Source organism: Crocodylus siamensis, chromosome 9, assembly GCF_052110815.1.
Source record: "Crocodylus siamensis isolate JL-2025a chromosome 9, ASM5211081v1, whole genome shotgun sequence".
Lineage (NCBI taxonomy): Eukaryota > Metazoa > Chordata > Crocodylia > Crocodylidae > Crocodylus > Crocodylus siamensis.
In genome coordinates this window covers 268,376-283,436 of record NC_143403.1, presented here as the reverse complement: position 1 = coordinate 283,436, position 15,061 = coordinate 268,376, and the positions used below count along the sequence as shown (strand labels likewise).

The window sequence follows — 15,061 nt, the reverse complement described above, 5'->3', positions numbered from 1 at the left end:
CCCCGCAGCCGCGCGCCCGCGTTCCGCCTGTCCGGCCCGGCACCGGCCAGCTGCCGCCCACGGACACCCCAGCTCCGCCCACAGGGGAAAAGCCCCGCCCCAGCAGCCCGGAGCCAAGCCCGCAGGGGTAGCCACGCCCCCAGGCCGGAGCTGGGCACGGCCGCGAGGGCGGGCTACTGCCGGGTGCTCGGTGCGCGCTGCCGCCCGGCCCGGCCCGGCCCTCCCTGCTCCCGCAGCCCTGAGCCCGGCTCCCTCCTGGCCGCGGGCGGACGCCGCGGGGGGCAGAGCAGCGGCGCGAGCCCTGCCGTGGGGGCGCCGAGTCCGGGCCGGGCCGGGCCCGGCCCCCCCGCGGGAAAGCGGCTGCGCCAGCGCCGGCCGGCCCGGAGGCCCCGCGGGACGTGGCACGTGGCACGTGGGGGGCGGGGCGCGGGGCGGGGCGGGGCGGGGCGGGGCCGTGCGGGCCGGGATGCGGTCTGCGCCGCGCGCCCCCGCGCCCGAGCCGCGCGCTCCCGCGGCGCCGCCATCTTCGCTCCGTCTGTCTGTCCGGCCGGTCCCTTTGTCCGCGCCGCCGCCGCCGCCTCACGGTGAGGGCCGGGCCGGGGCCGCTCCCGCAAGCCCGGCCGCCGGGGCCTCGCGGGGGCGCGCTGTCCGCCGTCCCTCCGCGGCGGGGCGGGGCTGTCGGCCGGTCTGTGCGTGGAGCTGACCGCCGCGACCGCGAGTCTGCCTGCGCCGGGCCGCCCCCCCGCGTCCGCGTCCGCCTGCGGGGCGGGTGCCGTGTCTGTCCGTCCACCCCGGGCCGTGCCCCTGTGCGGGCAGGCGAGGCGCCCGTCTCCCAGCGCCCGAGGCAAGGCCGGCCTGGTCCTCGGGGCTGCGGGGCCGTGGCCGCGGCTCGCCGGCGGTGTGACGTGCTCCTCTTGCCCCCAGGCGAGCGCTCTGCTGCGGGGAGGCCCCTCCGCGCGCCCGGCGCAGGGAAACATGTCCCGGCGGAAACAGACCACTCCAAATAAAGTGCACTGTGAGTATTGCGCCGGGTGGGGGTGTGCCGGGCCTGTGGGCGGGGCGAGCGGCGGTCCCGCTGGTGGCCAGGGGTCTGGGAGAGGTGGAGGTCCAGAGCGGCCACGCTCCAGGGCCGGCGCAGGCCCAGGGCAGCAGCACACGCTCACGCTGGGCGTTGGCGCGGCTCCCGCGTGCGCAGGAGCGGTGGCGTCCCAGGAGACGCGCCGTCCAGCACCGTGGGCCGCAGGGAACATCTGGGAGGTGTCCTGAGCACCTGGCTGGGAGCCAGGGACGCCTGGGTTCGGCTTCCCGCTCCGCCACACTCACCGCAAGCCACGTGAGCTGCCCGTACCTCCGCTTCCCTCTGGCAGGAGGGCAGAGATCGAGCCCTGCCTCGCAGGGGCTGGGCAGGCGGCTCTTCGGTGAGCAGAGATGCGAGGTGTTGGATTCTGTTCTCTTCCAGCTGGGAGAAAAGCCCTCTGTCTCTCAGCAATGTCAAGCCCCAGCGTTTGATGCTGAGACAGTTGGAGTCGCTGCGTGTCAGCGCCGTAGGCAGACACGGAATGAGATATCTGACGCTGGGAGGGAGACAGACAGACCGACCGACCTGGCGGTGAATTGAGCGCTGCACGTTGCTGGTGCCAGTTGCAGCCGAGGGGTGGGGGAGCTGTGCTGGCACAAGCGGGCAGCCCTGCAGCAGGGGTGTGCACACATGGGGCCGACCGGAGCCTGTTATGGCTGTGCTTTTCCTAGGGAAAAGTGGAGGCAGGCGGCATGTCGCAAGGTGGGGCACTGCTGGGGTGTCGTGACTGGTAGGGGTCTAGGACTGAGGGCTCAATGCTAAGCTGTGTGAGCTCTAGCTTTGCTGATGCTGCTGGCTTGCATGCCTCTGTTCCTCTCTGCTGTCTCTATGGGTAAGCCAATAGAAACATACACGGGTGTCTGTGAAAGTCGGCACGTGTCTCGGACACTGTGACGCAGGCTTCAGACTGGGGGGTGGAAGCGCACACAATCCCATCTGGGGAGGGGAGGGAGGGTGAGGAGGGCAAGCAGCTTTCCCCGAGGCAGTGCTAAGGATGCCTCCTGTTCCTGGCCTTCTGACTCTGCTTTCCATCTGAACACTGTAGGTGTGACTAGCCTACAGTGCATTAACTCCTAGGCCTTGCCTCCACTGGAGAGACCGGGTGTGCTGACCATGGTGCAGCTCTCCTGGCATGGCAGTAACACACCCCGTGTCCATGCACACGCTGTCCCCAACAGCATCTGGGCACCACAGCTGTCGTCTGGATTAGATCTGCTTTGAGCACAGGGTCTCCAGCCTGCTGGCATCCTTCAGTAGGGCCAGTGTAGATGGAGGTGTGATGCAAGAGCTCTGATAACACGAACAGGAGCTCCACATTGCTTAGGCCTGTGTCTGCACTTTGCTGTATGGCGGCCAAGCTGTTCAGGAGCTAGGAACTCCTGCAGTAGCACTGCACACATTAAGGAGTTCAGCTGTGTACTATTTCCACAGCAAACCTCGTCTTCTGTTTCTGAAAACATGACTGATTCTATCACCAGTTTGTCTCGGAGGAGACCATCTGATAAACATGCTGCCAGCTGGCATAAGACTGACATATGGCTCTGGTAGCCACCTGGGGAGAGGTCTGGGACCAGTTGAACCCTTTCACATGCATTACACTAGCCTAAAGCCAGATATCCAAGTACCAGTGTGAGAGAAGCATCGTCCGGAGCAGCAGGCAGCACTACAGGAGCACAAAGGAGTGGAATGGGCTGTACAGAGCCCAGGGCGATACTGGTCTCGGGTACATAGTAGAAACCTTACCTGTCTCAGTATTCAGCAAATGACTGGGGCTCGCCAGCCAAGCATCTGAAGAATGCAGGACTGCTGCGGAGAGCAGCATGAGGGTGGAGAGCACCAGCTCGCAGATGCTGTGAACCAGCAGGATGCAGTCAGGCTTGTTACTGCAGTCTCTTCTCAGGGAAAGATGGTTTGTGAGGAGAAGCTGGGACAGCAGGTACGCGGCCTTTTGTGTGACACCTACCACGACAGTGTGACCTTGCAAGCTGGGGGCTGGGAGGAGTTCTCCAAAGTTCCTCGGAGCACCGCCGTTCAACTGGCAGAGCCGCAAGACGGCAGAAGTGTCTGCCTCTGCACCTGCTGGGCCAGTCCACATTCCCTACTCCGTCAGCCTCTGGATAAGTGACAGCTGCAAGTCCCTCCCCAGCCTACCTGGTTCAGTCCCCCGTTGTCTCCAGGCTCACCCATCTCCCTCCTTAACCCTGCATTTTCAACCATATGGCCTGCTGTGCCCAATTAACACAGACCTACTTTAATTGGCAAGCACTGCCACTGGATGAGCAGCCTTAGTGGCTACACTCAGGTGGCTGGAAAATGGGGGGAAAAATTCAAACCATCACAGAAACCACAAGACAAATGAGCATGACTGCAAGTCATCACCTTGTGTGCTATGGCCAATGCATCCACATGTGACTGCATCCAGTGCCCCTTTACAGGTCGGCAGCCACTAATTCAAAAAGCGCTTTTAACGTACTTCATTTTGTTTTGCATTTAATGCATGAAATACAATTGTACATAGAAAAGCAGTGGACAGCTCATGCAAACTCTAATACCAGGACAGGATGGCCACGCGCTGCCTCCTCCATGCTGACTCAGAATATGTGGTACAGGTGTATTCCTCTTACAGATTAAAACCAAATCTATTCAGTTTAGCTGTTACTTTTCCCCAGTTGTCAGGATTTATATAGGAACATCTTCCCCCACAAGTAATCCTCCTAACATCAGTCTTTATGGCTGCCCTAATTACTTCCACCTATGCAGAAGACTACCACTACCTCCCCTACAGACTCCCCTGTTCTTATCCAAACCCACAGCTCTGCTGCAGGAGTCAGTCTTTTCCTTCTTCCCTCACTCAGCTGCTTTTGTCTTTCTTGCTGGGACTCTGCAAAATGATGCGCTCAGGGTGTCTGCAGTAAGTTCCACTTGCCAGCTTCCTAGTCCCATTTGCCTGATGCCGTCATCACATGAACTCTCCATGCACATCTCTTGTTCTTGTAAGTGCAGCGTGTGAATTCTGCTTTGTCTGTCAGCTGCAGCTGGAGGAGAAGGGCCTCATGGCTTCAGAAGCTGAGCAGAAATTGTTACTCTTACCAGACTCCTTGACACTAAAAGCACTACATGGGTATCGCTGTGGTTATTGACTCTTCAATTGTCACTTTCATTTCAGAGACTCTTAAACCACTGTGGACATCCCAGAATAGGCACAAAGGCAGTGGATTGGAACCACAATGGTGGAAAGCCTTGCAAATTTCAGGTCCAGGAAAAGGAAATGCAGAAGCCCTACGTGAAGAGCGACTCCAAACACTTGTCCTACAAGGGAATAAAGTGCTCGTCTTTGAGAGACCTGTCAGGTTCAGCAGGAAGGCAGGGGAACCTTGCTGGCCTTTTTCCCAGAAGCAGCAAGAGCTGTGTCCTGCATTTGCATGGATCAGAAAGATGACAGCTCTGGAAAAGAATTGTTGCCAGCCGCATTGATTCTCCACCCGGTTCTGGCTGCTGCACGTCCCTCCTGCAGAGTCTCAGAGGTTGCCCCTACTCTCATCTGTCCTGCTCCTTCACGAGATTGTGGAAAGAGGAACCCAAGGGAAGAGGCTTTTTCATGAAGTTTCTCTGCCTCTAGCTGTCTGTAATTCAAGCGTGGCTGCTGGGTTTGGCACTGCGGTTAGTTGTGTTTAATAAAGAAACTTCTGGAGGAGGGTCTGCCATTGCAGCATCATGCATGCTGTCCTCTCCTGACACTGCTCCCTTTCCAAAGGGAAGCAAACGTCACCAAAGCAGGAGAGGTGTAAATGCACAAACAGTGTAACCCTGCCATTGCCAATCACAGAAAAGCAGCAGCTGGTTCCTCCGTTACCAACAGTGTACTCTTCTAAACTCCTTAGAGACCAGGCCAGTGGGGTATGTGGGGAGAAACGTGGCCCCAGGAACACTCAGAGTTGAAACGAAAGATTCCTCCCTCTATTCTCAGCTGCATATGTCTGCTCTGAACGTGTGCAACCCTAACACACTGCTGGCGTGGGCAGAATGCCAAGAGCGTGCAGCACCGATGTAGGGAACAGCTGTAAGTTGTACTGCCTCCGCACTTCATTGCTGCCCGGAGGCACTGCCTTGGCTTCACATGTGTAACAGGGCAGTGGGCAAGCATCGCTGCCTTGCTCTATGACTGCTGCCAGTGCTGTTCACAGGAATCGTGTCCTGTGCTCTGCCCACTCCTGTGAAGTACCAGGCTTTGGAAACCCTGACATCACGCCTTTGTCCGCTCGTTCTGCAGACTTGATAAGGAACCTGCTATGACAGGCCTCTGAGGCCTGCTTCCCCAGGGACCGTAACCCATCACAGGCTTGGGGGAGGGAGGGAAGAGGACAGCACAGACATGTGCTTCCCCCAGTAGCTCTAGCACCATGGAATCGGTTGCTGATGCACCCCTGCAGCACACCACAGACCTCCTGGTTCCAGAATGATTCCCCCTGACTGGCAGTCACTCGGTAGCAAGGTACCAGCAGGTGATCAATGTATTTTCCCTGGGGCTCTTCGTGGTCTGTTGAGATCAGCAACAGAGGTGCTGAAATGCTGCAGTACCTGCTGATTGCCCCGGGCCTCGAGTAACTCGGTTTTGCAAGTCTGAGTTATCCTGACACACACAAATGGCTCCATCCTTTCAGTTGCACTGTGCACAGTTGTCTGCTACTGGGGTGTCTGCGCCTGTGTTGCAAGTTACCCTAGGCACTGCTGCTTTCAGTAGCCAGCACCACCAGAACACCCTCCACCACATCTTCTAAGACAAGGCCTTGTGGCATTTGCTTCTGTCCTCTTGACTCCAAAAGCTCCAGCAGAAACCTTTCTTGATAAAGTGCACATCCTGACCTTCCCTCCTGAGAGAAGCAGGAGGGAGCAATAGTACCCAGAGATGCTGGGAGCTTCCAGGGTTCTAGTCCAGCCTTTTCTTCCATAATGCCCCTGGCATGTCTGAAGGCCTTCTGCAATCTCCCACAAGTCACTGTTCCCTGAAGCCATGCCAGTTGCTCTGGGATATGTGCTAGGAGAGGACCACAAGCGCAGAGGTGGAGCAGAATGGGGACTGAAGCAGTCTGGCTAGCATGGAGCACCAGACCCATGGTGCTTACCCTGCTATATGCCACAGGGCTGGCTCTCCGTGGAGCAGTTTTCTCATTGTATTGGAGCCAGCTGTGCCTCCAAGGTTAAAGCTGAATTTCCCACTTAAAGCAGAGGTTTGACTTTGTCACATATGAACAGTACTTTGTGTCTGTCTCAGTGCTACTGTATTTGCTCTTTGAATAACTATCACATTTCCTAACACTTTATCAGTAAATCTATCAATCAGTTTAATTTATTAAGGATTATTTCACTGATATTCAGAACTCTACAGCAGACCTTTTTTCTGTCCTGAGTGATTTCAGCTCAAACTGCAGATTTTTGGATCTGGAGCAATGGTAATTTTTGCAAGTAAATTTTTACTTCCAAAATGGTCCGTTTCTTCCCCACTATCCTTCTAACAGCAAGTTTGGTTGGTTGGCAGAAGCTGTAAATGTTTCCTTTCAGAGCAACTCAAGTAGTTCCCAGTGCATCTTTGCTCATTGCACTCATTGAGCCTGAACCTATACACACGGCATCCTTGGCAAGGATGCCAACTTCCTTTATTCGCTTTCTCCTCCAAGTCTCCTCTGTCTTATGTCCATGTTGGGTGGCACCAACCTCCTGGAGGGCAGCTTGGCTTCACTCCCATGGAGAACAAAGGAAGGCTTTGATGATCCTTGCTATGGGAAGCCAATGCCTCAGTCCCACTGAGAGCCATGGGACATGGTAACCATTGTGAACAAGGGCACTTCCTCAGGAGCTTCTCAGAAAAAGCTTTTTTATACATCCAGCCTCTGGGGAGGGACCCATTTCTGTTATGATGATAAGGACAAAAAAGCACAACCCAAGATACTTTTAAAAGAGCCGCACCAGATCCACTCAACAGTGGTGGGGGGAGGTGCTGACAAATGGGGCAGGAAGAGCTAGAGCGTGGCCTGCACCAGAGGGGCTCAGGCCTGGAGAAGAAAGGGGCGGCCCTCCCAGCAGAGAGGGAGGATTTAGCAGTGCGTGCAGGGGGTGAGGACAGGGAGGGGAACTGATGCATGCTCTGGCAGTGCACGGCAGCTGTAAGCCCAGCATGACTGGCCAGTGTCATCTGGTTGCTTTGTGGCTGCAGAACCCACAAAGCACCCAGGGCATATGGGCACACCCAGCTCAATGTGCTGAGTTAAACAAGTATCACTTGTTATCTTCAAGTTATCAGAAATAGCCACAAGTGCCTGCATCCTGGGGCCTGCTGTTCTTGAACTGCTTACATGACTAAAATAGCTTGGCAGGTAAAAACCCCTATGGAGATGCAGTGGATGCGGAGATTGCTGGCAGTCACCTGGGGAATGTATTTCACAGGGAGGTTGTAACTGTCCCCACAGCAGCAGCCCAGAGCTAGACTGTGCTCAGAAAAGGCCCTGTGTGTTCAACTCCAAGTCATCTTTCACACCTGAATAATCCTAACTCTGCCCTGTGGAGACGTCTTGGGGGCAGAAAGGAGAGAGGGGAGGCGTTAGGGACGGTTTGAGAGAACACGTCTGATGTAATATCTTGAAGATCAGGTTGATCTAATCTGGATCCAGAACACTAACCTGCACCCGTACCAGGTGAATGCTGTTGCTGACGGCAGACGTAAAGTGGTTTTAGGGCCCAGCCTATGCATTTCCAGACCTCAGTGTGTCCATATTTCTTTTACTGACTCCAGATTTCAGGCATACACAGGCCTGCCTGTGATGGGAGGTGCTGACATTCTGCAGTTGGTGATAACCACATCCCTGCGATGCTTCTCCCCTAAATGACTGATGACTGCTATCACAGAGCTCAGCTGTTAGCTTAGGGCCACGGTGAGAGCACAGTGCAGGGCCTACCTGAATGTGGGTTGTGGACATGTCTGGGGTTTAGGAGGACTCCTGGCAGCTGAAAGACATCTTCTCCAGTGCAGTGACAGGCAAGCGGAGAATGGTCTGTTTCTGCTGGGAAGGAGTGGGCTGTGTCAGTAAGAGCTTCTCAGGACCAGGGCCTGGGCAGATGCAAGAGCGCAGGTGTCCTGAGCAGGGGTTACAGCAGAGCCCATCCAAGGCTGGTGTAGAGGGGTTGTCTGGTGTGTGCAGTAGAGTTGTGCGCGTGCTTAGCTCCTGGGAAAATGCGCTACTGAGTGTGTTGGATGGCAGCAGCCTGACCCCTCTATTCTTCTGGCTGCCAGGGGAACAGGTCTTCGCAGGGCTGGAGGAACAAGCCCGCCAGGCCATGATGAAAACGGACTTTCCTGGGGCACTTGGGGACCCGCGGCCAGCTATTCACCAGCTGCAAGATCACGACTCCAGCAGTAGTGAGTTCTGCACAGTCTGGGCATGGCATGGGGTGGCTGGAGGGCACAGCAGAGTGGTGCATGCGTGGTGATGACAGTCCACTGCCTCGGGCTGCTGCGGGGCCTTAGCGTAGCTTCTTTCTGTTCCAGGTGACAGCGATGAAGAGGAGACCACGCAGGATGAAGCCTCTTCCCATACCTCCGAGGAGGACAGAGCAGTGGTTAAAGTGAAAAAGGAACTGGAGAACACAGAACAGCCTGTAGCCAGGACCGAGCAAATGGCAGAGAATGAGGCAGGCGACTACCACTCCTGCAGCGCATCCCGACCCCTCCCTTGGGACAGGGGAGTTTGGTCATCCAGCCAGGTTGGGCTCAGGGTTCTTCCTGGCAGCGTAACTGCTCACACCTCCTCCTCAACCACAGCTGGTAGGAGGTAGGAAGGCAGTGCCAAGACTGGCTGTACAGAGCTGCCATGGAAGGGATGGTTCCTGTTGACACTCCCAGACCCTTTCCAAGGAGCTGACAGGCGTCCCAGCTCCCCTCCCTCTGATCTGCTTCTGCTTCCCAAGTCCTGGGTTTATTTTGCTGCCCCTCCCTAGGCTCTGAGCACCTCCCATGGTCAGCAGTTGACAGAACTAGGCCCCATCACATTCTGGGGAGCTTGTTTTTCTCCCCTGTTGGCTCCACAGCCTCTGTTGTAGGCTTGTTCTTCCTCCTGCTTGTACAGATTGGCAGAGAGCTAGGCAGGGCCTGTTGCCGGACACACCGTGGACTGCATCGCAGTTGGTTCCAGTAGCAGGTGCCCCGGGAGGCCTCGGGGAGGGCCGAGCGGGGAGTCTTCCTGATCTGGCTTCTCCTTGTTCATAGGCAACAGAGAATTTGAATGCAGACCCCATGCTGGGGCTGTCACAGTGCCCGCTTTGCCAGCTGGAGTGTGGCAGCAGGGAGCAGCTCATTGCTCACGTGTACCAGGTACAAAGCTTCTCTGTTGCAGGATCTCTGTGGCCCTAAGCCTATTGCAACTCTAACTTCTGTAGAAGGGGCTCCTCCCTTCCCAGTGGCAAAGGGCAGTTGGGAGCCCTCTGAGCTCAGAGCACCAGTACTGCTGACCTCAGCCCCAGATGCAGCTCAGAGGTCAGGGTACCAACACTGCTGGCCCCAGCCCCAGCACAGAACACAACCAACACCAGCCCCAGCCCCAGCTCAGGGCACCAGCTGCTGCTGGCCTCAGCCCCAGAACTTAGCAGTATTCAGGCAGAGCTGCATCCCCCAGCCCTGCAGGTTCTTGTTCCTCCCTCCTACCGATGAGACACCAGTTCTCAGAGCACTCTGCCCTGCCCTGCCCTGCCCCACACTGGGCACACTACCCACAGCTGCAAGAGTTTGTGGAGCCAGTCATGATGCTGACCCCCAGGCAGAATGAGCAGCATTAGGGCTGGCCTACCAGACGGTCCCCAGCTCTCTGGCTTGGTGAGCACAGCTCTGCACACTTCTGGCAGCTGCCTCTGCTAGGGCAATCGACTTCCTGCCAAGGAGGTGTCGCCCCCCCCCCCCCCCGGCGGTGGTGCTTCAGTAGCACCTCCCACTACCCAACCAGGTGCTAAATGGTAGCCTAAAAGACAGTGCTGAATACCATTTCCCACACTTAGGACTCGTGCAGGGCAGTACAAGGAGGCAAGCTCAGGACTAGACAAGGGCTGCCCCAAAGGATGTGTGGGCACCTGCTGCGTGCAAGGCAGGCTCTGGGTCACTGAACGCCTGTGGTTGCTTTGCAGCACACAGCAGCTGTGGTCAGTGCCAAGAGCTACATGTGTCCTGTGTGTGGCAGAGCCCTCAGCTCCCCAGGATCCCTTGGGCGGCACCTGCTGATCCACTCCGAGGACCAGCTGTCCAACTGTGCCGTGTGTGGGGCTCGCTTCACCACCCACGCCACCTTCCACAGGTAGGGGCGCCAGCCCTACCTTGGGCCGCCTCCCACAGCACTTGCAGGTGCAAGTGCATCACGAATTACAACAGCACTGAGCTGGGGAAGGGCTGGCTCTGCTCCCCCAGGGACCCTGCTTCCCACTGTCCCTGCCTATCGGTGGATGCAGATCCCAGGCTGATGGGACTCCATGACCAGTGCTGGTCCAAGAGGCTTCCCTAGCTCAGTGAACACCTGCCTCGCTTCATGAGAACACAGGCCTCACTTCTGTAGGAGAAGCCAGTGCTGCATCCTGTGCTCTAGAGAGCTCTGTCCCCGATGCCAGCACAAGGGAGTCACATTTGGCTTGCGCTGCTCCCAGCCCTTTGTTTGGTCTGTGGGATCTTCCCAGCAGTTCATGGCCCAGCTCCGCTTGCCTCTCTGGTACCACTGGGACTTGCAGGTAGAACCAGGAGGTGTCAGGACAGGGGCAGCTCAAGCTGCAATTCCCTCTTTGTTCCTTCTCTTCCCACCCAGTATTAGCTCAGGGCTGCCATGACCCCTTGCCCAGATGCTCCTAGTTCCTAGCCATGTAGAGGCAGGGAGGCTCCCCGCACAGCCCAGCTACTGTCATCAGCCTCCGCATTGCCCTTTGTGCCTGGCAGGGCTGCTGGCATCTGTGGCAGCGCCGTGACTTTGCTCTTTGTGTTTTGCAGTGAGAAGCTGCCAGAGGTGCTCAGTGCAGATCACCTCCCCACCCCCCGTGCTGAGGGCCCCTCTGGTGCTGAGGGCAAAGACACTGCCTTCCACGGCCCTGTGTACCCTGCAGGCGTCCTCCTTGTGTGCAACAACTGTGCGGCCTACCGCAAGCTGCTGGAGGCGCAGGCCCCAGGCGTGCGCAAGTGGGCACTGCGACGGCAGAACGAGCCCCTGGAGGTGCGGCTGCAGCGCCTGGAGCGGGAGCGCACGGCCAAGAAGAGCCGGCGCGACAATGAGACGCCGGAGGAGCGCGAGGTGCGGCGCATGCGTGATCGCGAGGCCAAGCGGCTGCAGCGCATGCAGGAGACAGACGAACAGCGGGCACGGCGCTTGCAGCGGGACCGCGAGGCCATGCGGCTGAAGCGTGCCAATGAGACCCCTGAGAAGCGGCAGGCGCGGCTCATCCGGGAGCGTGAGGCCAAGCGGCTCAAGCGACGCCTGGAGAAGATGGACATGATGCTGCGGGCCCAGTTTGGCCAGGACTCCTCTGCCATGGCAGCCTTGGCTGCCGAGATGAACTTCTTCCAGCTGCCAGTGGGCAGTGTTGAGCTGGAGAGCCAGCTGCTGGGCAAGATGGCTTTTGAGGAGCAGAGCAACAGCACCTTGCACTGAGGGCAGCCTAGGGGCCGCGCCACTCTGCTGCACAAGCGCCAGCACCTTGCTCTGGGCAGCTCCGTGCCCTCAGGTGGCTCTGCGTGGGGCCTGGCTGTCCCTCCAGGGCCCAGGGACTGGCTCTGCCCTTGCCCAAGGGAGCAGTAGGGCACCAGGTGTCTGCTTGGGCAGCATGGTTGGGCGTGGACTCTGGAGGCAGCCTGCCCTGGGGCCAAGCACAGCCTGTGAACAGAGGGAAAAATAAATTAATTTTATGTACGAGTCCCCTTCACTGCGTGTTGCTTCCCTCTGGTGCTCAGGCCCCATCTGGGCACCAGGTCCTGGCTGCCATGGTTTGCTGACAGGCCATGTCCAGCCTTAGCTCCTTTTGGCTGGGGAGACCCTGCCATGCTACTCCCACCCACCAGCAGGGGAAATGACTCACCTGCCGGGTATCTAACAGGGGGCAATGAAGCCTGGAGAGCTGGGCTCCTCCACTGCTGCCAGTGCCCTGCTGTGTGTGCAGCACTGCAGCAAGTTAGGGGAGACTCTTCCTGTTCAGGGGACGTCAGAGCACAGTGGAACACGCAAACCAAGGAAGGGAGTAGCAGGAGAACCTTGTTCTGTCAGCACAGAACTGAGGGAAGGGCCTTGCAGGCAACACAGGAGCTTCCTGGATGTGCCGAGGCCCTGGAGACATGCTGGCCGGCAAATGGGTGAACAGGAGTGCAGCTGCTGGGTCGGGGAGAGTACCAGCATCCTGCGCTGTTGGATCAGGCATGGGCCCCAACAGCAACTAGCCTCTCACCCTGATCCTGTTGCTGCCCTGCGGTGACCATGAACACCCCAGGCTGCTCGGAGAAGGATGCTGCTCCCCACTCCCTGCCCTGGGGTGCGTCCCCATGTGTTGGCATGGGTGGATGACCAGTTCCGGCCTCAAGAGAAATACACCGGAGAGACATCAAAGAAAAGCAGCTGAGGACAAATAGATTTTCCACGCACACCCTGGTTACTGTGACCCAGAGGAGACCCTACACACGCCGGGACCACTGGAATGGTGCAGAGGAAAGAGGGTTATTTTTTAGGAGATGTTGGACACAAACTCTCTGCACCCTCCCCCTATGGCTAGGCTGGGATTTGAGGGTGCAGTGACAGACGTTATCTAGCGCAGCCTAACAGCCCGCTATAGACAGGGTAACATACCCTTTATCTCAACAGCTTCATGTCTCCTACCCAGTACTGACATGCTATGTGCCCTGCCTACCCCATGAAGGCATTTTTAAAAAAGCACCTTAGTGTGAACTGACTCCTCGAGGAGTGAGCTCAGTAGGCACCCAAGCTCTGGGCCACACCATGAAATCTCTCTCAATGCCCTGCCCTGGCTGTGTAAGGCCAAAGTTAAACCAAACAAGTCTCCTGAATTCCTACAATTTTAGCACGAGGCCACTTTGCTCTGAAGCATCCCCAGAAAGTGACAATCCATCCTTCAGGCTGCCGAGCTGGAACGGGCAGAAAGCACAGGAGGAACATTCTTTCAGCGTCCTCAGGCTGACAGCGCGTGGACTAAGGGACTCCCACCACTTCCCTCTGAAAGGATAGGACGATGTTGTGTCCGTTTCCCAGCTGTGAAATAGGTGGAGGTCAGGCCACACATCTCAGGGCCCAGCACCTTGTACTGGCATATGTCCTTTCTCCCCTGGCATTTCATGCTAAATGTCAAATCTGGGATATACTAAGCGTATGGGATACGCAGCCTGACCGCAGGGACTTTCTACACCCATGCCTCCAACTCAGTGCTTGCCCTGCTGGAGGTGCGGGCTCTGTGACCTGCCTTCATTCAGCAGCAGCTGCAGTCTCCTCTTTACTGGGTTTTAGAACCAAACCTCAATTCCTGTACGCACTACTTCAGGATTTTCCTAATGGAGCAACCGCAGTTAAAACAAGCAGGTGAATCAGGTCCCTCCCCAGAGCCAAGGCAGCTTTGTTTCCAAGAGAGCTTGCGGATTCTGATGCTGCCTGCTCGCCACATTCTTGAGTTTGCAGGTGAAAAGTTGGTGACAAGGTAAATACTCAGGAGAGCTCAGCTCCGCAGCACAAGCTGAATCATATAAGTAAAGCAGGCTTGTTCAGACCTGTGTTTTAATACAGCTGAACACAAAAACGTACAAAGAATGTTGGCTGGACTTACAGGAGGCAGGACTTCAGCCTGGAAATCAGTGACTCCAAGGCAGCATGGGGAAGGCAGAGGATGAGCAGCCCAGGCAGACACTCAGAACAGTGCGATGGCAGAAAGGATAAAACGATCCGTAGTCAGAGCCTGTCGCCGCATACAGGGAAAGATCTTGATACCAGAGGGCTCACCAACCTATGGGAAACAGTATTAAAGAGCATCAAATGCTGGGAGCTGAGGCTAGACAAGGTCAAACTAGAAGCAGGCACAAGGTAACAAGGGTGAGGAATGACTTACCAGGCAGTGTGCTGGATTTTTCAGCGAGAGATAGCTTTCAAACAGATGACCTCTAAACTACATGCACTACTAGTTCAACCACAGCTACTGCTCCCAGAATCCCCATGGCCAGGTAACAAGTTCCTCGGTCTGGTAGGCAGGTAGTCAGATGACCTATCATTATTGTGATGTGCTTTCTGGTTTCACAGCTCAAGACTTGCAAACATACAAGTTTAACTTTGCCATCAAAGGGTTTATTAGGAGCTGAACTTTCTCTCCAGTTCCAAGCTCCTTTATGCCCGTTTGCGTCGTGCTTGGTGCCTACATACCACAGTAACAAGGCCTTAGAGCAACAAGGAGGTTTTTGGATAGCACGGGACCATCTGGCAGCCTCCCTGCATTTGCAGTAACAAGCACTGTCCTTGGGCGCTCCCAGCTGCTTGCACGGTGCTGCACATGCCATCCTGCCACCTGCTGTCTTACCTTAACCAGAGGTGTCTCTCGCATTGCCAGTGCCTCTCAGATCAGCCTTCCAGGAGCCCCTGCTCCCTCTCTGGTTCAGGGAAGGAAGGGGTTCTGCTTCTGGTGGGGGTCTCCCTTAGCTCCTGCTGCCTCCCAGCTGTCTTGCTCTGGCAGTCCCACTCCCTGCCAATCTCTGGCCATTTCCAAATGCTGATCCGTGTTCTGGCCCACATGGCTGTCTGGACGGTGTGGGTGCCACTGTACGTTAGAGCCAAGGGCATACAGTGATCCCTGCTGCCCACAGCACCTCCAAGGACCCCTTTAGTTCTCATCATGGACAGAGGGGGGGCTCAGGAAGGGGGGGTGGAGCTGGATGTAATGGTCTCCCACTTTTACCAACAGGCCCTTACACTGATACAGGCCTCAGCCTCA

General features: G+C 56.9%; 1 protein-coding gene across 12 annotated transcripts; it reads left to right on the top strand.

The window, feature by feature from the left end:
* Window positions 1-12: 12 nt before the first annotated feature.
* ZNF821 (zinc finger protein 821) lies at window positions 13-14,957 on the top strand. Of its 12 annotated transcripts, none has more exons than XM_090061896.1 (8): window positions 536-584; window positions 925-1,015; window positions 4,245-4,738; window positions 8,364-8,489; window positions 8,619-8,833; window positions 9,336-9,440; window positions 10,244-10,410; window positions 11,088-14,957. In XM_090061896.1, the coding sequence occupies exons 4-8, from the start codon at window positions 8,408-8,410 to the stop codon at window positions 11,740-11,742; spliced, it is 1,224 nt and encodes a 407-aa protein (XP_089918022.1). In that variant the 5' UTR covers window positions 536-584; window positions 925-1,015; window positions 4,245-4,738; window positions 8,364-8,407; the 3' UTR covers window positions 11,743-14,957. The 12 variants fall into 12 exon arrangements, with proteins under 12 accessions (XP_089918026.1, XP_089918027.1, XP_089918028.1 ...); XM_090061895.1 differs by having other exon boundaries at window positions 4,245-5,570; XM_090061894.1 differs by having other exon boundaries at window positions 4,245-6,306.
* Window positions 14,958-15,061: the final 104 nt, after the last annotated feature.

Excerpts from the sequence above, each read along its gene's own strand:
- ZNF821 (XM_090061902.1), top strand. The coding sequence starts at position 467 with ATGCGGTCTGCGCCGCGCGCCCCCGCGCCCGAGCCGCGCGCTCCCGCG. Across the intron at positions 8,490-8,618 it reads AGATCACGACTCCAGCAGTA|GTGACAGCGATGAAGAGGAG; the intron begins GTGAGTTCTGCA and ends TTTCTGTTCCAG. Across the intron at positions 8,834-9,335 it reads GAGTTTGGTCATCCAGCCAG|GCAACAGAGAATTTGAATGC; the intron begins GTTGGGCTCAGG and ends CCTTGTTCATAG.